This window comes from Musca autumnalis, unplaced genomic scaffold (genome assembly GCF_047663935.1).
Source record: "Musca autumnalis isolate F117 unplaced genomic scaffold, ASM4766393v1 scaffold_5, whole genome shotgun sequence".
Lineage (NCBI taxonomy): Eukaryota > Metazoa > Arthropoda > Insecta > Diptera > Muscidae > Musca > Musca autumnalis.
Window position 1 is genome coordinate 198,010,243 of NW_027412088.1, and position 21,765 is coordinate 198,032,007.

The following is a 21,765-nucleotide window of genomic DNA, read 5'->3' on the forward strand; positions in this document are numbered from 1 at the left end:
AAGTGTCTGTAGAAGCACCTATTCTTTCAGGAAGTGTCTATAGAAGCACCCTTTCTTTCAGGAAGTGTCTATAGAAGCACCCTTTCTTTCCGGAAGTGTCTGTAGAAGCACCCATTCTTTCAGGAAGTGTCTATAGAAGCACCCTTTCTTTCAGGAAGTGTCTATAGAAGCACCCTTTCTTTCAGGAAGTGTCTATAGAAGCACCCTTTCTTTCAGGAAGTGTCTATAGAAGCACTTTTTCTTTCAGGAAGTGTCTATAGAAGCACCCTTTCTTTCAGGAAGTGTCTGTAGAAGCACCTTTCTTTCAGGAAGTGTCTATAGAAGCACCCTTTCTTTCAGGAAGTGTCTATAGAATCACTTTTTCTTTCAGGAAGTGTCTATAGAAGCACCCTTTATTTCAGGAAGTGTCTATAGAAGCACCCTTTCTTTCAGGAAGTGTCTATAGAAGCACCCTTTATTTCAGGAAGTGTCTATAGAAGCACCCTTTCTTTCAGGAAGTGTCTATAGAAGCACCCTTTCTTTCAGGAAGTGTCTATAGAAGCACCCTTTCTTTCAGGACGTGTCTATAGAAGCACCCTTTCTTTCTGGAAGTGTCTATAGAAGCACCCTTTCTTTCTGGAAGTGTCTATAGAAGCACTTTCAGGAAGTGTCTATAGAAGCACTTTCAGGAAGTGTCTATAGAAGCACCCTTTCTTTCAGGAAGTGTCGATAGAAGCACCCTTTCTTTCAGGAAGTGTCTATAGAAGCATCCTTTCTTTCAGGAAGTGTCTATAGAAGCACCCTTTCTTTCAGGAAGTGTCGATAGAAGCACCCTTTCTTTCAGGAAGTGGCTATAGAAGCACCCTTTCTTTCAGGAAGTGTCTGTAGAAGCACCCTTTCTTTCAGGAAGTGTCTATAGAAGCACGTTTTCTTTCAGGAAGTGTCGATATAAGCACCCTTTCTTTCAGGAAGTGTCTATAGAAGCACCATTTCTTTCAGGAAGTGTCTATAGAAGCATCCTTTCTTTCAGGAAGTGTTAGAAGCACCCTTTCTTTCATGAAGTGTATATAGAAGCACCCTTTCTTTCAGGAAGTGTCTATAGGAGCGCCCTTCTTTTCAGAAAGGGTCTATAGCAGCACCCATTCTTTAAGAAAGGGTCTATAGATTCACCCTTTCTCTCAGAAAGGATCGATGGTAGCCAATTTCCTTTAGAAAAGATCTATAGAAGAACCCTTCTTTTAGAAAGGGTCAATAGAAGTACCAATGTCATTCAGAAACTTGTATAGTAGCACCCTTTCTTTCAGAGAAAGTCTATAGAAGAACCCTTTCTTTCAGAGAAAGTCTATAGAAACACCCTATTTTTAAAAAAAGGGTCTATATAAGCAGCCTTTCTTTGAGAAAGGGTATATAGAAGCATTCTTTCATAAAGAGTCTATAAAAGCACCCTTTTTCAGAAAGGGTCAACAGAATCACTGTTTCTTTTAGAGAGGGTCTAAAAGAGCAGCCTTACTTAAAAAAAACGGTCTATAAAAGCTCTTACCAATCTCCCTGTAGTGAAGTTGTAAGAAATCTCCTAATGGCTACTAGAACCACAACCGCGATTTTTTAATTTGTTTGATCATACACGTTCTTCCTTCGCATTTGAGCTTCTGAGCACCCGTTATTCTGAACACGTATACCTTACCCATAACTTCTAAATGAATTGCATATATAAATTACCTAAAGTCATTTAACTTTCAGAAGCCCATTGACCCTTCTTCTCATACAAAATCGACTAAAACGTGTTGTTATATACTCTGACCACTGTGTCCAGAATCTAACACTCATAAGATAACGGAATGCTAAGCTTATTTTCTTCCCTTTTGTTTTAATATCAACTCAACTTCCGTTTGCTTACACATTCACATTCCGTCTATAAAACTCTTACATTTCAGTGACAACCACTAAGCCATCACATAATACTAACATTTAATACTACTACCACTACCACCATCACCATTATTATCCTACTGACCACATAACATAACCACACCAATACATATACATAGTACAACCGCAACCACATATCCACATACACACACCAACACCATCAAATCATAGACTATTATTATTCTATTTAAAGCATATCCGTGCCACCAGTTGTGGTTATTGTAGGTGTACACGAGAGATTGTGGCTGCATGTAAGGATGCGTAGAACATAGAATGTCCTTGTACTTGACCAAAAAGGATATGTTTTTTTTTATTACACACACACACAAATACACAGACATATATGAGGATTTACTATTTAAGAATAATCTAACAAAGATAATGGCGACCACAATCTTATATGGGAATTTATGTAGACATCGTCTAATGCTAGAAGTTCCACACCATTCCACATGCACTGCCAATAATAGTTTTGTGAGCGCATAAAAAAAGGACAATAAAAAGTCAGGACAATCGATATTGTTGTTGAGTTATTTTAAAATTACGTGACAAAAAGCATCACCTTCAACTTTGCGTTGTTTCAGACAATAGGGTTAGGGTAATGGGTTTGCAGGTCAAGGAGTATTCTTTGAGATACGATTTTTTTGATAAAAAGTCCAGTAAGGACCAAGATACAGGGCAATAATCTCTGAGATTGTATTTAGTCAGTACAATTTTCTTTGGACCGCTAGTCTTCGGTAGATAAGATAAAGTCAAGTCAGGACCTTTATATCAGAGATGGTGGACATACAAGGACCAGAAATAATGGCATGTGTCAGTCAGAAATATTTTTTTCTAAGTTAAGGTTGAGATAAAAAGTTTTTACTCAGGTCAAATTTCTGAAAAAAAAACGTCAAATACGGATAAGATCTAATGAGAAGAATAATCTCGTAGACATGGTCCAGCTAGAACCATTATCTCTGAGATGGGAGACAGACATGATCGTTAGGTCTGGTATGAGTTTCAGTGAGGATACTCTTCTCTGCTCTCAGAGAGAAGCCTAGTTTTGCATGATAAGATCTTTCGCTGTGTATCTCAGCTCTATATCAAGAGATAGGCAATTAACTTGTGAAGTTAGTGCCAGTTATGTTATTATCCCGATCCGACAGGACCAATATATTAGAAAAAATGTGAGTAAGAAAATTTGTCTCTGTCATCTCCGAAATAGGGAAGAGAAAGGACTAGTATCTCGGAGATGAGGATAAATAACAGCCACTCTGGACCAACCAAAAAATACTACGACTTGTCAGTTAAGAGGGCTAGTGAGGGTCATTGTATTTTAGGTTAGGGTCAGTCAAGGCCTTTACCTCTGAAGTAAGCACGATTTCTGACCGTTATCTCCAATATAGGGGCGAGTCAAAACCAATATATGAGATGAAAGCCAGGAGAGACAAGGCCAATCAAAGTCATTCAGCTCTGTAATAAAGGCCAGTCAGGACCTTTGTCACTAAGATAATGTTCAGTCTAAACTATTATGTCCAAGATAAAGCCAGTCTGGTCGAATTATTCTGCGGTAAGGGAGAGTTTGGACTAACATATCTAAGAATAAACCAGTCAGGTAAATTTTCTCTGAAATAGGGTTCAGTCAGTTCCATTATGTCTGCTAAGGATATTACCCTTCCGATAAAAGACAGTCAGAACTATTTTCTTTGCGATAAAGGTCACTCTGAATTATTGTCCCTAAGATAAAGCCAGTCAGTCAAATTTTTTCTGAAATAAGATAAGTGTCAGTCGGACCCATTCTCCCTGCAATAAGGGCCAGTCTGGATTACTATGTTTAAGATAAAGCCAGTCAGGTCAATATTATCTGAAATATGGTCCAGTCAGGACGATTATCTTTGACAAAAGTATCTGTCATGACTATAACCTTTGAGATAAGAGCCAGTCGGAATCATTTTCTCTGCAAAAAGGGTCTGCAAGGGTCAGTCAGTCCAAGATAAAGCCATTTAGGTCAATTTTATCTGAAATAAGGTCCAATCAGGACTATTATCTCTAATAAGAGGGTCTGTAGGGGCAATTATCTCCAAGATAGAGCCAGTCAAGTCAATTCTAACTAAAAAATGTCCAGTCAGGACCATTGTCTCTGACAAAAATGGCTGTCAGGGACATAACCTCTGCAATAAGGGCCAGTCTGGACAATTATCTCCAAGATCAATTATATCTACAATCAGTCAGTACCATAACCTCTGAGATAAGAGGCAGTCAGCAGCATTTTCTCTGCGATAAGGGTCAGTCTGCATCAGAGGTCCGCAAAATGCCACTCGCTTTTAATGCATATTCGCGATTTCGTGCTTTTTTCATTGCTTGCTATTGCCATCTCTGTTTAATGCTATTGCTTGCTTTGCCTTTACTTTCATGAGTGTGTGCCAATTGCACACACACAACACACTACAAGAGCTTGTTGCCTTTTTTTTTGCACGCTGCCTTCGAAAAAGCACGTTGCATTACAAAAAGCAGTAGATATTTCTGGTCAAATTTACATGTTAATAAACATAAAAAAATTTATGTTAAGACAATAAAACCAATTACTAGTTTAGTTTATCCTATTATTAAAGAAACTCCAAGGAAAAGCGAAATTTGGCAAATGTATTCATTTATTCAAACAGAAGATGGTACGATACTGTGTGGTGGTATGCAGTATTGTGCATACTGCATTTGCGAATCGTGTGAATACAAATGTAAAAGCAAGCAAGCATACACTAAAGCAGTGAATCATTTTTTGGGGTGAATCTGCTTTTTGCACATTCATATTTTTAATATGCAAGGCACTGCACTATTCGCTTTTGGGAAAAGGCAATAGAGTGTGCCTTTTATATGCATTTTGCGGACCTCTGGTCTGCATTATTATGTCTAAAATAAAGTCTGTCTTTATCTTAGACATAAATAAGGTTCACTCAGGACCATTATCTCTGACAGCAGCATCTGTCAGGTCAATAACCGCTGAAATAAGAGCCAGTCATCACCGTTTCCTCTGCGATAAGGACCACTCTGGATTATTATGTCTAAAATAAAGCCACTCAGGTCAATTTTATCTGAAATATGGTCCTTTTTTGGGAGATAATGACCCTGATCTCAGAAAAAAGTGGCTGTCAGGTCCGTATAATCTGAGATAAGAGCCAGTCAGAACCATTTTCTCTTCGATTAAGGCCAGCCTCTACTATTATATCTAAGGTAAAACCAGTCAGGTTCCTTTTATCTGAAATAAGGTCCGGTTAGGACGATGATCTCCGACAAAAGTGCCTTTCAGGACCATGACCACCGAGATAAGAGCCAGTCAGCACCATTTTCTCTGCGTTAAGGACCAGTCAGGACAATTTTGTCTGAAATATATTCAAGTCTGGACAGTTATCTCTGACAAAAGTGTCTTTCAGGACCATGACCATTGAGATAAGAGCCAGTCAGCACCGTTTTCTCTGCGTTAAAAGCGAATCTGGATTATAATGTGGAGATAAAGCCAACCAGCTCAATTTTGTCTAAAATGAGTTTCAGTCAGAACCATTATCTTTGACAGGAGGGTGTGTCAGACCCATAATCTCTAAGATAAGGGCCAGTTAGGACTATTGTCTCTGCGATAAGGGCCAGTCTGGACTATTTTCTCTAAGATAAAACCAGTCAGGTCAATTTTATCTGCAAAAAAGTCAAGCCAGGACCATTATCTCTATTAAAAGGGTCTATCAAGGTTATATCTTCTGAGATAAAAGCCATCCTGGTATATTATATCTAAGATAAAGCCAGCCAGAAACAGCCTGGACTACAATCTCTGAGACAATGGTCAAAGTCATTATATCTGAGATAAGGGTCAATATGCACAGAGCAGTTAACTGTGAGATACGTCCTAACCATTCTAATTATATCTGAAATGCAGATCAGTCAGGACTAATATACCTGAGACAAGGTAAAGGACTTTTATGTTTTAAAAACGTCATTCAGAACCATTATCTCTGCGATGAGATCCAGTCAAGACCGAAATATTTGAGATAATGGTCGGTCAGAAACGTTATTTCAGTCGCGGCAATTATCTATGGAATATTGGATGTCAGGACCATTAACTCTGAAATAATTCCAGACATGGTCTCTGAACTCTGACGTGAGGGCCACTTAGAACCATTATGTTCGCGGAAAGAGCCAAATGCGATGAATATATCTGACAAAATAGCCAGTCAGGGCTTTTGTCTCTTAGATTATTTGTTGTTTGAGGACTAGGGTTATGAGTTTTTGACATTTTTTCCCAAAAATAATTTCCAGTAGTGAGAATAAATGAACTTTTGCCTACCAATGCCTAGAATAACATTCATTCCATTTTATTAAAAAAGGTTCTGAAGCTATGAAGGGAAAAAATATTTACTGTTGCATTAAAGGTTTTTTTTGCGGTAGCTTTTTTACCGAATCACTTAATAATTAAGATTTTATGTAATCTCTTCACGCTATGATACAGGGATATGAGGTTGTTAAAAAGTCATAACCTTAATGAGGACCATGGCTATTATTTCTTAGCCATGGACCATCAGAACAATCATTACTGAAATCAGGGTCTATAAGGAATATTGTCGCTCTTATAAGGGGCATTCGCGACCTGTATTTATAACAATTGATCAGTGGAGGCTATTACCTCTAAGATAAGAGAAATTGAGAACGATTGTCCCTGAGATATTGCCCAACCGGGTTAATTTCCTTCAAGAAATGGGTCGATTATTTCTGAGATAAGGGTCAGTCATGAACCAGATCTTTGAGATAAGAATCTGGTATTACTCCAAATACGAAGACCAGTTAAGACCATTATCTCCATGAAAAGGTCAAGTTAGCACCATGACTTTAAAGACAAGAACGAGCTAGGACCCTTATTTTCGAGATAAGGACAAATTAGAGATATTATTTATGCTATGAAAGGCATTCCGGGGATGTAAAGGGGCCAATCAGGATTTTACCTCTGAGATTAGGGCCATCAAAAACGATTATCTTTGGGATAATGCCCAGTCAAGTCAATTTTCTTTAAGAAACGGTCCAATCGGGACAATTGTTTCTGGTCTAAGGGCTAGGAAAGACTAACATTTTTGTACATGTAGTTCTCAGATTTGAAGTCCGGAAGAATTAGGTCAATTACTTAAATAAATGGCTAGTCCGCACCATTACTACTGAGGTGAGGCCTAGTAAAACCATCACTTTGGCTTTGAACGGGGGATAATTCAGATCAGATAAGGCCCCCTCAGAGCAATCATCTCTGAGATCGCACCAGATCACCGTTTGTATCGTCGGTATTTCTGTATCGTGGAAAAGGACGATAAGGATTATTGTCTATCAGAGGAAACACCATCCTTTATATGTAGAAAAATATTCCTGAGGAGCATAGGTAAGAAATTAATGTCTAATAAGCATTATTTTCTTTGACAACAGATTCAGTTAGGACCATAAGGTTCACTCAAGACGATTGCCGAATTAAAAAATGGTATTGTTTTAGTGTTGCTCCCCACAGAACCTTTAACTCATAGATAAGGTAAAGCCAGGGCTTAAGACAAGGTCTTAATTATTGTTGCTTAGAATAAGTACCTGAGTTAATTAGTTTTTAGTCCATGCTGTATCAAACATGGCCCCATTCGGACCGTTACCATTCGTTTCAAGAAGTATCTGTAGAAGCACCTTTTCTTTCAGAAAGGGTCTATAGAAGCCACTTTTCTTTGAGAAAGGGTATATAGAAGCAGATTTTCTTTCAGAAAAGGTCTACAGAAGCACCTTTTCGTTCAGAAAGGGTCTATGGAAGAAACCTTTTTCAGAAGGGGTCTATGGAAGAAACCTTTTTCAGAAGGGATCTATGGAAGAAACCTTTTTCAGAAAGGTCTGTAGAAGCACCCTTTCTTTTAGAAAGGGTCTGTAGAAGCACCCTTTCTTTAAGAATGGGTCTGTAGAAGCACCCTTTCTTTGAGAAAGGGTCTGTAGAAGCACCCTTTCTTTTATAAAGGTTCCTTAGAAGCACTCTTTCTTTCATTAAGGGTGTATAAAAGCAGCCCTTCTTTCGGAAATGGTCCATAGAAGCACACCTACTTTGTCTGTAGAAGCACACTTTCTTTGAAAAAGGGTCTGTAGAAGCAACCTTTCTTTGAGAAAGGGGCTGTAGAAGCACCCTTTCTTTGAGAAAGGGGCTGTAGAAGCACCCTTTCTTTGAGAAAGGGTCTATAGAAGCACCATTTCTTTGAGAAAGGTCTGTAGAAGCATCCTTTCTTTTAGAAAGGTTCTATAGAAGCACCCTTCCTTCAGAAAGGGCCTATAGAAGCAGCCTTTCTTTCAGAAACGGTCTGTAAAAGAACCCTTTCTTTCAGAAAGGGTCTGTAAAAGCACCCTTTCTTTGAGAAAGGGTCTATAAAAGCACCCTTTCTCTGAGAAAGGGTCTATAAAAGCACCGTTTCTTTGAGAAAGGGTCTATAAAAGCACCCTTTCTTTGAGAAAGGGTCTATAAAAGCACCCTTTCTTTGAGAAAGGGTCTATAAAAGCACCCTTTCTTTGAGAAAGGGTCTATAGAAGCACCCTTTCTTTGAGAAAGGGTCTATAAAAGCACCCTTTCTTTGAGAAAGGGTCTATAAAAACACCCTTTCTTCTAGAAAGGGTCTGTAGAAGCACCCTTTCTTCCAGAAATGGTCTGTAGAAGCACCCTTTCTTTAAGAATGGGTCTGTAGAAGTACCCTTTCTTTTAGAAAGGTTCCGTAGAAGCACTCTTTCTTTCAGTAAGGGTGTATAAAAGCAGCCCTTCTTTCGGAAATGGTCCATCGAAGCACCCCTTCTTTGAGAAAGGGTCTGTAGAAGCACCCTTTCTTTGAGAAAGGGTCTGTAGAAGCACCCTTTCTTTGGGAAAGGGTCTGTAGAAGCACCCTTTCTTTTAGAAAGGTTCCGTAGAAGCACTCTTTCTTTCAGTAAGGGTGTATAAAAGCAGTCCTTCTTTCGGAAATGGTCCATAGAAGCACCCCTTCTTTGAGAAAGGGTCTGTAGAAGCTCCCTTTCTTTGAGAAAGCGTTTATAGATGCAACCTTTCTTTCAGTAGGGGTCTAAAGAAGCAGCCTTTCTTTGAGAAAGTGTCTACAGAATCAACTCTTCTTTCAGTATTGGTATATAGAAGCATCCTTTCTTTCAGAAAGTGTCTACAGAAACACCCTTTCTTTCACAAAGAGCCTATAGAGGAACCTTTACATTCAGAAAGGGTATTTATAAGCATTTTTTCTTTCAGAAAGGGTCTATAGAAAGGGTCAATAGAAGCACATTTTCTCTTAGAAAGGGTCTACAGAAGCACCTTTTCTTTTAGAGAGGGTCTATAGAAGCACATTTTCTTTTAGAAAGGGCGTATAGAAGCACCATATCGTTGAGAAACGGTCCACAGAAGCACCTTTTCTTTGAGAATGGGTCAATAGAAGTACACTTTCTTTCAGAAAAGGTCTACAGAAGCACACTTTCTTTCAGAATGGCTCAATAGAAGCACCTTTTCTTTCAGAAACTGTTTACAGAAGCAACCTTTCTTTCAGAAAGGGTCTATAGAATCACTTATTCGATTAGAAAGGGTCTGTAGAAACACCTTTTCTGTAAGAAAAGTTCTATAGAAGCAACCTTTCTTTCAGAAGGGATCTATTGACGCACACTTTCTTTCAGAAATAACTTTTTTTCAATAAGGGTCCATAGAAGCATCCTAAAATCTCAAATGGTCCATATAACAAAGATAGTGGCCCCTAAAAATCCTCATTCCGGAGACAATCGTGGGCATCCGTCATTTATATAATAGATTGATAGATAACGATCTTGAGGGGTACCAGTCTCAGGAATAATAATATACACCTTAAGTTAATTAATTTTTAGACCACGCTTTATCAAATACGGCGCCATTCGGACCATTACACTTGCAAGAAGGCTTCTGATGAAAGTCTCTGAGATAATCTTCCATTGTTCCTGATTGCTGGGGTTATCCGGATCTGTTTCTGTCTCATCTCTGAGGTAGGGTTCCATTGTCCGTGGGTTAGGTTCTGGTCAGAACTATTTAATCCAATATTCAGGGGAGAGAAGGTAACATTTCGGGCCAAAGTTCTTTCCTGAAGGTAAGCACCAATTGTCCATCGTGTAAGTTCTAGTCAGAACTATTGTATCCAATATTTAGGATTATTATATATGAATTACGGCCCCATTGGGAACCATTGTTTCGAAAATATTTTAATCCCAGGCCCTTAACTAACTGATATCTATCTATGAAAAGTTGGTCCCAATTGACAGTTATCTTCGAAATAATGGCCCAACCCGACTTGATTCTCAGATATAATGGTCTTAACAGTCCTTAATTTAGGCAAACGTGCCTAGGCTAAGCATTTTATCTGAGATAAGGTCCAAATAAGACCTAGTTTCTGGTATTTGTTTCAGAGTAAGTATCAAAGCTGGTCCATATCTCCAATATAAGGCCCTTAAGTAGCTCTTACTTCACAGACAAGAATCGTCACTAGACCTTGTTTCAGTGATAATAGACCTAACTGGGGCTTATCTTGTAGAGTTGTGTCAAAGGAACTATATGGAACTATCTAGTTCAATTCGTAGTTCCAATAGCCCACATTTTTTGTATGAACAAACTGCGTATACTTAATATCACACGTTAAATTTTATGATGTTAGTCATACGTTTTGGAACTAGTGCAAGGAACTAGAAACTAGATTACCCAACTCTATTATCTTGGTGAAAACTATTATAGAAACCCCTTTCTATCAGGACTATTGTCTCAGAGAAAAGGTCTTATTAGCACCACTGTATCTGCGATAAGGATGACAGGGCCATTTGCTCCTATCAGGACTATTTTCTCAGAGAAAAAGTCGCAGTAGCACTACTGTATCTGAGATAAGGTCTCATTAGGTCATTTTCAACGACATCTGGTCCCACCAGGACTATTCTCTCGCAAAAAGTTTCCATTAGCACCACTGTATCTGCGATAAGGTCCCATCAGGGCCATTTGCTCTGACATCAGTTCCCACCAGGTCTATTGTGTCTGAGAAATGCTCCTGTCCGGACTATTGGCTCAGAGAAAATGTCGCATTAGCATCAGTGTGTCTGAGGTAAGGTCTCATCAGGACAATTTTCTCTGACATCTGGTCCCATCAAGACTATTGTCTCTGAGACATGCTCCTATCAGGACTATTGGCTCAGAGAAAAGGTCTCATTAGCATCACTGTATCTGAAATAAGGTCCCATCAGGATAACTTTCTCTGACATATGGTCCCATCAGGACTATTGTCTCTGAAACATCCTCCTATCAGGACTATTGTCTCAGAGAAAAGGTCCAAGTAACACCACTGTGCCTGAGATAAGGTCTCATTAGGACCATTTGCTCTGACAACAGGTCCCACCAGGACTGTTGTCTCTGAAACATGCTCTTATCAGGACTATTGTCTCAGAGAAAACGTCTCAGTAGCACCTCTGTATTTGAGATAAGGTCTCATCAGGACAATTTTCTCTGACATATGGTCCCATCAGGACTATTGTCTCTGAAACATCCTCCTATCAGGACTATTGTCTCAGAGAAAAGGTCCAAGTAACACCACTGTGCCTGAGATAAGGTCTCATTAGGACCATTTGCTCTGACAACAGGTCCCACCAGGACTGTTGTCTCTGAAACATGCTCTTATCAGGACTACTGTCTCAGAGAAAACGTCCCAGTAGCACCATCAAGGTCTCATCAGGACAATTTTCTCTGACATATGGTCCCATCAGGACTATTGTCTCAGATAAAAGGTCCCAGTAGCACCACTGTGTCTGAAATAAGGTCTCATTAGGACTACTTGCTCTGACATCTGGTTCCACCAAGACTATTGTCTATGAAACATGCTCCTATCTGGACTATTGTCTCAGAGAAAAGGTCCCATTAGCATTACTGTATATGAGCTAATGTCCCATCAGGACAATTTTCTCTGCCATCTGGTCTCACCAGGACTATTGTCTATGAGACATCTTCCTATAAGGACTATTGTTTCAGAGAAAATATGCCAGCAGCACCACTGTATCTGAGATAAGATCTCATTAGGACCATTTGTTCTGTCATCTTGTCCCATCAGGTATATTTCGTCTGAGACATGCTCTTATCAGGAATAATTTCCCCCTTTCTCCGATATCGGTTCCAACAAGGATCAGTATTTCTGAGTTGTAGTGTTATTAGGACCATTGCATCCACATGGGTACATGGGATCTCTTCGTAATATATGTAAGTCCCTGTCTGGGCTTATGTAAGTCCCTGTCTAAGGTTAATATATATTATATACACTCTGTGATATTATCCTGCTAGGGTCATTATAACTGATATAATACCTCTTGTTTTGTCTTTTCATCCTCTGCCTCTCTCTCTCTCTGTCTTTGATTGCCTTTTAATGTGAAATATTTGCAAACAAGTCACATATTTTGCTGTTTTTTATGTCTTTCCATGTTCCTGATGCTGCTGCTACGGTTGTTACTGTGCATGTGACATTCAACAGTTATCCTTATACTGGTCTCCCAGCGTGCCGATGAAGATGTGATACGCATTTTGGGCTCTGAACGTATGAAGAAACAATTGCACGAAGAGAATATGCGTCAGCGTGGTAGGGGTCCAACTAAACTGGAACTAATAGTGGTGATGTATGTCTTTGGCTTTATGTGGGAGGAGGTGCAGGAGATATTCAATGTTGGCATGAAATGTTACCTAAGGAATATGTGGAATTTCATTGATTTCTTGAGAAATAGTTTGTACATAAGTGTGATGTGCATGAGGTAAGGAAAGAAAATATTTTTACTATTTAAAAATAATAGGGTTTAAATTTTGTTTCTTCCAGGACCTTTGCCTATATCCAGCAATCTCGAGAAATATCCCGCGACCCCAAAATGGCATTTGTACCACGCGAACAATGGGATGATTTTGATCCGCAGTTAATAGCAGAGGGATTATTTGCTGCAGCCAATGTTTTCTCCGCCCTGAAGCTGGTTCACATGTTCTCCATAAATCCCCACTTGGGTCCCTTGCAGATCTCTCTCGGACGTATGGTCATTGATATTGTGAAATTCTTCTTCATCTATTCCTTGGTATTGTTTGCCTTTGCCTGTGGCCTAAATCAGTTGCTGTGGTATTTTGCTGATTTGGAGAAAAGCAAATGTTACATTTTACCCAATGGGGAGGCAGATTGGGCTGGCCATTCGGACTCCTGCATGAAATGGCGTAGATTTGGCAAGTTAGTAAATTCAGTAGATGACTAGGGGAATTCCAAAAATAGTTTGGAATATCCTTGTTTGTGATGACATAGTTAAATTCATTGGTCTTAAACGACAGTTTTAAGTACACGAGGAAGTTGATGATGTGACAACAACAGCAACAACACTAACTACTACAACTGACATTCACAAATGTTTGTTTTGTTTTTTTTTTCTTTCTTTTTTCTCCTTGCAGCTTGTTTGAATCTTCCCAATCATTGTTTTGGGCCAGTTTCGGTATGGTTGGCCTCGAGGACTTCGAGTTAAGTGGCATTAAATCCTATACACGTTTCTGGGGTCTGCTCATGTTCGGCTCCTACAGTGTCATCAATGTGATTGTATTGTTGAATCTGCTAATAGCCATGATGTCCAATTCCTATGCCATGATTGATGTAAGTTTGCCGAAAAAACATACTTCGAATGTTAAGGGCCAAACAGAAATCTCTTTGCAATACACAGCAAAACAAAACAAAAAACCAAACAACAAGTGAAAGCTATCTCCAAGGATATCAAACGATTTTGAAATTTAGGCACGTGTATTTCAAGGGGATTCTTGCTGGCATTTAACATTGTTATGGCTTCTGACTAAGTGTGCGGTTACTGTTGTTGTTGTTGTTGTTCTATTTCTACTTGTTAACATTTTGCAGGAACATTCCGATACCGAGTGGAAGTTTGCACGTACCAAATTGTGGATGAGCTACTTTGAAGACAGTCCCACCCTACCGCCACCCTTTAACATTCTACCCTCCGTTAAGTGGCTCATTAGGCTGTTTAGGAAATCAAGCAAAGATATCGATCGCAAACGTAGCAAGGTAATGGTCGTCGTCAACGGTTTACATAACTTTAGACTGACAATAATTCATCATTCATTTGCTTTGCTTTGCTTTCGTTTCATAGAAACGTCATGCCAAGGAGCAAGATAATGCCTATGAAAGTATAATGCGTTCATTGGTTTGGCGTTATGTGGCTGCCCAGCATCGCAAGTTTGAAGATAATCCTGTTACGGAGGATGACATCAATGAGGTTAAGAGTGAAATTTCGACAATGCGTTATGAAATGTTGGACATCTTTGGAAACAGCGGCATGGATGTGACATCAGCAGCTAAAAAGGAGAAACGTAAGAAGGATTTTTGTTCAGTAGCTAAGGACTTTTAAGATTTCCAATATCACACATAATAGTAATTTCTTCCAACCGTCCTTCAGGCCCTTTCTATTAGACAAAAGACCCCGAATGACCAAAATATGTCAAAGATAGAGTTCTAAAAGGACCTTATATCAAAGATAATCGCCCCCAATCTTCAGAGATGGGTTGATGCAAATGTCAAAAAATAACGATATTTAGCGGCCCCAGTCTCAGAAATAAAGATCTTGATGTGATATATTTCGGAAAATAAGGTCCTGGTCCTTACGTCTGGTATAATCGTCTTCACTAGCCTTTATGTAAAATATTATGGTCACGAGTGCCTGATCTTTCAGGAATAACCTTCCCGGCCTTGCTGGCCCTCATTGTGATTCCACAAAGCCCTTTTCTTAGAGATAATGGTCCACTATTGACATAACTCAGATATACCAGTCCTGGCCCTTTATATAAAAGATAAGTGTCCTAAAAGGCTCTTACTTTCTAGATTATGGTCTTGACAAGCCCTTATCTTGAATATAATTTTCCTGGAGGTGACTCAAAGGCTCCAACGGACGTTTCAAATAGATATTCGTCTTTGTGTGAATTTTTCCAAAATATAATTGTCTTTCGGTGATCTTTTCTCAGAGGCAGTGGTCCATCAAGACCTTGTTGAAGAAAAAAGGTCATAACAGGACCTTAGCTGGGTAATTGTCCTGTCTACTTCATTTATCGAAGAATGGCTCGTTATCTCGGAAACAAACAAATCGATGTGAGTTTTTCTCTGATAAAAGGTCCTGATGTGACCAGAGTAGATGGATCTGATGGAAAAATGGTCCACATGGACCATTCCTTTGAGACAATTTTTTCTGAGACAGTAGTCCCGATAGGAGCATATCTCAGACGAAATAGTCCTGATGGGACAATATGTCTGAGAAAATGGTCCTTATGATCTTAGATAAAGTGGCACCTTTTCCCTAATGAGACCTAATCTCAAATACAGTGGTGTTACTTGGACCTTTTCTCTAAGACAATAGTCGTGATAGGAGGATGTCCTTATAGGAGGATACCTCATAGACAATAGTCCTGGTGGGACCAGATGGCAGAGAAAGTGGTCCTCATGAGACCTTATGTTAGAAACAGTGGTGCTACTGGCACCTTTTACCGGAGACAATAGTCCTGATAGGAGATTGTCTCATAAACAATAGTCCTGTTGGGTCCAGATGACAGAGAAAATGGCCTAATGAGACCTTATCTCAAATACAGTGGTGCTACTTGGACCCTTTTTCTGAGACAATAGTCCTGATTGGAGGATGTCTCAGAGACAATAGTCCTGGTGGGACCAGATGTCAGAGAAAATGGTCCTAATGAGACCTTATCTCAGATACAGTGGAGCTACTTGGACCTTTTCTCTGAGACAATAGTCCTGATAGGAGGATGTCTCAGAGATAATAGTCCTGGTGGGACCAGATGTCAGAGCAAATGGCCCTGGTGGGACCTTATCGCAGATACAGTGGTGCTAATGGGAACCTTTTTCTGAGACAATAGTCTTGATAGGAGGATGTCTCAGAGACAATAGCCCTGACGGTATCAGATGTCAGAGAAAATGTTCCTGATGGGACCTTATCTCAGATACACTGATGCTACTTGGACCTTTTCTCTGAGACAATAGTCCTGATTGGAGGATGTCTCAGAGACAATAGTCCTGGTGGGACCAGATGTCAGAGAAAATGGTCCTAATGAGACCTTATCTCAGATACAGTGGTGCTACTTGGACCTTTTCTCTGAGACAATAGTCCTGATAGGAGGATGTCTCAGAGGCAATAGTCCTGATGGGACCAGATGTCAGAGAAAATGGTCCTAATGAGACCTTATCTCAGACACAGTGGTGCTACTGGGACCTTTTCTATGAGACAATAGTCCTGATATGAGGATGTCCCAGGGGCAATAGACCTGGTGGGACCTGGTGTCAGTGCAAAAGGCCCTTACCTGCAGATACAGTGGTGCTAATGGAACATTTTCTGCGAGACAATCGTCCTGGTGGGACCAGATGTCAGAGAAAATGGCCTAATGAGACCTTATCTCAAACAGAGTGGTGCTATTTGGACCCTTTCTCTGAGACAATAGTCCTGATTGGAGTATGTCTCCGAGGCAATAGTCTTGGTGGGACCAGATCTCTGAGAAAATTGTCCTAATGAGACCTTATCTCAGATACAGTGATGCTAATGGGACCTTTTTACTGAGGCAATAGTCCTGGTGGGATCAGATGGCAGAGACAATAGTCCTGGTGGGACCAGATGTCAGAGAAAATGGTCCTAATGAGACCTTATCTCAGACACAGTGGTGCTACTGGGACCTTTTCTATGAGACAATAGTCCTGATATGAGGATGTCCCAGAGACAATAGACCTGGTGGGACCTGGTGTCAGTGCAAAAGGCCCTTACCTGCAGATACTGTGGTGCTAATGGAACCTTTTCTGCGAGACAATCGCCCTGGTGGGACCAGATGTCAGAGAAAATGGCTTAATGAGACCTTATCTCAAATACAGTGGTGCTACTTAAACCCTTTCTCTGAGACAATAGTCCTGATTGGAGGATGTCTTAGAGACAATAGCCCTGGTGGGACCAGATGTCAGAGAAAATTGTCCTAATGAGACCTTATCTCAGATACAGTGATGCTAATGATACCTTTTATCTGAGCCAATAGTCCTGATATGAGCATGTCTCAGACGCAATAGACCTGGCCCTGACCTCTGAGAAAATAGTCCTGATAGGAGGATGTCTCAGAGACAATAGTCCTGGTGGGACCAGATGTCAGAGTAAATGGCCCTGGTGGGACCTTATCGCAGATTAAGTGGTACTAATGGCACCTTTTCTTTGAGACAATAGTCCTAATAGGAGGATGTCTCAGTGACAATCGCCCTGGTGGGACCAGATGTCAGAGAAAATGGTCCTAATGAGACCTTATTATCTGAGATAATAATCTCATCTGACATCTGGTCCCTACTTGGACCTTTTCTCTGAGACAATAATTCTGATAGAAGGATCTCTCAGAGACAATAGTCCTGGTGGTACCAGATGTCAGAGAAAATAGTCCTAATGAGACGTTATCGCAGATACTGTGGTGCTAATGAGACTTTTTCTCTGCGACAACATGTAGTCCTGATAGGAGCATGTCTCAGGTACAATAGTCCTTGTAGGACCAGATGTCAAAGAAAATGGTCCTGATTGATTATTTTTCCAAAGGAAATATTCCTGTTCCGCCCATATATCAGAGACAATAACCCTGATTAGAGACAATAACCCTGATGCTAATGGGACCCTTTCTCTGAGCCAATAGTCCTAATAGGAGCATGTCTCAGAGGCAATAGTTCGGGTGGGACCAGATGTCAGAGCAAATGGCCCTGTCCTAGACCTTATCGTGGTACTAATCGGACCTTTTCTTTGAGACATTAGTCCTGTTGGGACAATGTATTAGATAATAGGTTCTTATGGGAGTCTTTTGTTATAGACTATTGTCCTGATGGGTCCCGTATAGCAGAGAAAATGGTCCTGGTGGGTTCATTCCTCGGAAACAATAATCAAATTGAACTCATATTACCGAAATTCGATCCTGGTGGCACCTTTCTTCGAGACAATGGTCCAGGTGGACCTTCTTCCTGAGGCAATAGCCCTGGCGGGACAATATCTCAGAGAACATGTTCCCGATGAGATGTTATTTCGGTCCTGATGATAGCTTAGTGCTGAGCTATTGGCCCTTGGATCCTTACGCCATTTGATCTCAGAGACAATAGACTCGACCTTCGATATAACTGTTCTGGTGAACTCTATGAGAATGGGAACTGTACTGAAGGGCTCTTATCTCCGAGACAATGTTACTGATGGGTCCAAAGATGTCTTCTCTGAGCCAATAGCCCTGACAGGATCATATCTTAGAGAAGATAGTCGCGAAGAGATTTTTGGTGGTCTTTGCTTTTACCATTTAATTCACATATTGGCCCTAAAGTACCCCATAGGATGGACAATAATTCTGACGGACCTGAACTCAGAGACAATGGTCTTGATCTTGGATATAACTGTTCGGAGCAGAAAGGCAACGGAACTGAAGCGTAACTAACTCCGAGACAATGCTCTAGATGGGTCCGAACGTGTCCTTATCTCTAAGTTGGCTCAAAGATAATGTTTGTAAGGCATGGTCCCGTTTGAAGACATATTGGTCCTGAATGCCTTTTCTCAGAGTCAATTGTCCTGGCGGAACTTTTTCTCAGAAATATTGGTCCTGACTGGATTTTCTTAGGAATAATGATATTCGAAAGGTTCTTATCTCCGAGGTATCGATCCTGGTTAGACCTTATATCACACACAATGGTCCTAACGCGACCTTATTGTGAAGACATTAGATCTGGAGAGACATTGGCCTGACAGTGTATTATCTCGGTGATTATGGTGCTGATGGGTCTTTATTTCAGACGTAATAGTCCTGGATGGACCTTATCTCAGAGAGATTGGACCTAACGAGACAATATCTCGTGAACAAGGGGCCCAAACTATTACTTATTTTAAACACTCTCAGCTGGTCTTTATTACGCAGATAAGTTTCCAACCTACCCTTATCTTAGATATGGCCCAGAGATAGGGGTCATTACTGGCTTTTTTATCGAAGAATGTGGATCTGGCTGGCATTAAATTTCCCTTGTGGCAGAGATAAAGTCTCTTTTCAGATCTGTATTTCACAAATAAGGGTTCTAACTGACAATAATCTCAGAAATATGGTTCCTGACTGATGTATTTCTTAGAAATAAGAGCCTTAACTGATTTGTATTTGGGTTATATAAGGTTATCTATAAAACCTCCAGTTTTAAAGATAAGGGTACGAACTGACCATTGCTGGTTCATACCTCTTACATTATGGTCGTAGATGTACCTTTGCTCTGATGTTGTAGAACTAAATTAACTTTATCTTGACGATAATGGCCTGAATTGCCCCTCTCGGATTTCTTAATACCTTTCTTTTACTTTTTGTCTACCCAATCGCTCTGTTAACTATTATCATTTTGTTTGATCCCATAGCCTGTCGTGCCCGCAAAACCAAAGTCTGGGAACGTCGCCTAATGAAGGGTTTCCAATTGGGACCGGTGGAAAATGTGAATGATGAAAAGCTACCAACTAATGGCAACGTCAATGGTGCAGGGGATATAAATGAAATCAAAATTGAAAAAGAAGCCTCTCGCCCGGCACAGGAAACATCTAAACAAAGATTCCAACGAGTGGCAAGACAAGTGGCAGCCCAATCAACAGCTCACAAATGGAATGTGGTTATACAAGGCACCCTTAAAAATTCGCAGATTGGGAGAACTAATCAAGATTCGGCAAAGAATTTGGAACAGCTACACAAGGCCATAGAAGAGGCAAGGAAGTAAGTTAAGAAGTAATAAAAGTATTTTCAGTTATTTAACGTTTTATGTTGTCTCTTGCAGATTAATTTTACAGACCCCTACACATGTGTCGGGACGTGATTCACCAATTGGCGTGGAGTTTGAAGATGAAAAGGCGGAAACACTTCTGGAGCTGCTAAATCAAATAAGTGAAGAATTGTCAAGCAAGCAGACCACGGCTGACCGCACCTGTGTAGAAGAGGTGCGGAGGAAATTCCTGCAATATCAAAAAACTCCACCCGGATCGGAGGCCAAACCTATTCTAAAGGATACTCAGACAAGGGCAAAATCGCCATCTAGCAAAACGGTGGCAACAAGATCTCGCACGCAGCCGGAAATGCAACTGAATAAAAATCTAGGTGCGGTTAGTCACAAATCTAGAAAATCGGATGAAGGAGCGTCGATGGCAGCAGGTCATAGATCCAAGAAAATTGAAGAGTTGACATTATCGGCAGGCAAATTGTCATCTATGAAGAAATCAGCACCACCACCTGTTCCAAGTGCCCCACCCAGATACCAGGAATCTTCTACCAGAACTCCCTTCTCTGTTGAAGTTGGCAAGGCGGGCCGCAAACATGGTTACGACAACAAAACTTTGGTTTCAACCGCCAATGTGGATTTCAATGTGGTCGATTTGGATGACTACGACAATGGCATGATGGATAATATCTCACAGTTCAGTGGCGATTTGCCCTAGAGGAGAAGTTCGGAGAAACAAAAAGACGTTAGTGGGTAGGAAAAGTGCCTTCGAATTTATATTTTTTTTGGAAATTTATAGCAAAATAAATTTATTGTGATAATATTGAAATTTTATAAAAAGAAATAAAGAAGAAAAAATATATACATAACAAAGGCCGTAGTCAACATAAAAGAGGGTTTTATTGTTATTGGATATCCATAGAGAAAGAAAAAAAGAGTGGGAATTTAGGAAATAAAAGAGTAATGGGGTACGGAAGGGAAGATTGTCTCAGGACATTGCTTCTGATTGTGTTATCATTGTATTATCTCTGATTTGTCCGAGAGAAAAGGGCTCTAATTGAGAGACCATACTCCTGAGTGCAGACCTATTGGTCCTGACTTACAGAGACAATAGGACTAAACGTGTCTTCATCTCTGACATTCCTCAAAAAATGGGATTCTTATTGAAAGGTTACTGATGTGATATTTGAAAGAAAGGGTCTATAAGATCACCCTTTCTGAAAGAAAGAGTCTATAAGAGCACCCTTTCTGAAAGAAAGAGTCTATAAGATCACCCTTTCTGAAAGAAAGAGTCTATAAGAGCACCCTTTCTGAAAGAAAGAGTCTATAAGAGCACCCTTTCTGAAAGAAAGAGTCTATAAGAGCACCCTTTCTGAAAGAAAGATTCTATAAGATCACCCTTTCTGAAAGAAAGAGTCTATAAGAGCACCCTTTCTGAAAGAAAGAGTCTATAAGAGCACCCTTTCTGAAAGAAAGAGTCTATAAGACCTGAAAGAAAGAGTCTATAAGACCTGAAAGAAAGAGTCTATAAGACCTGAAAGAAAGAGTCTCTAAGATCACCCTTTCTGAAAAAAAGAGTCTATAAGAGCACCCTTTCTGAAAAAAAGAGTCTATAAGAGCACCCTTTCTGAAAGAAAGAGTCTATAAGAGCACCCTTTCCGAAAGAAAGAGTCTATAAGAGCACCCTTTCTGAAAGAAAGAGTCTATAAGAGCACCCTTTCTGAAAGAAAGGGTCTATAAGAGCACCCTTTCTGAAAGAAAGAGTCTATAAGAGCACCCTTTCTGAAAGAAAGGGCCTATAAGAGCACCCTTTCTGAAAGAAAGGGTCAATAAGAGCACCCTTTCTGAAAGAATGGGTCTATAAGAGCACCCTTTCTGATAGAAAGCGTCTATAAGAGCACCCTTTTTGAAAGAAAGGGTCTATAAGAGCACCCTTTCTAAAAGAAAGGGTCTATAAGAGCACCCTTTCTAAAAGAAAGGGTCTCTAAGAGCGCCCTTTCTGAAAGAAAGGGTCAATAAGAGCACCCTTTGTAAAAGAAAGAAAGGGTCTATAAAAGCACCCTTTCTG

At 40.1% G+C, this 21,765-nt stretch overlaps 1 protein-coding gene across 17 annotated transcripts in view; it reads left to right on the forward strand.

Moving 5' to 3' along the window:
• trpl (transient receptor potential-like) overlaps positions 1–20,589 on the forward strand; it is an 82,550-nt gene extending 61,961 nt beyond the window's left edge. For all 17 annotated transcript variants that reach the window (XM_073957750.1, XM_073957755.1, XM_073957758.1 and 14 more), the window contains 7 exons: positions 12,420–12,693; positions 12,756–13,148; positions 13,364–13,559; positions 13,815–13,979; positions 14,065–14,284; positions 19,354–19,699; positions 19,761–20,589. In XM_073957750.1, the coding sequence (XP_073813851.1) occupies positions 12,420–12,693; positions 12,756–13,148; positions 13,364–13,559; positions 13,815–13,979; positions 14,065–14,284; positions 19,354–19,699; positions 19,761–20,415 (2,249 nt within the window). In that variant the 3' untranslated portion in view covers positions 20,416–20,589. The remainder of the gene's footprint in view (positions 1–12,419; positions 12,694–12,755; positions 13,149–13,363; positions 13,560–13,814; positions 13,980–14,064; positions 14,285–19,353; positions 19,700–19,760) is intronic.
• The last annotated feature ends 1,176 nt before the right edge of the window (positions 20,590–21,765 follow it).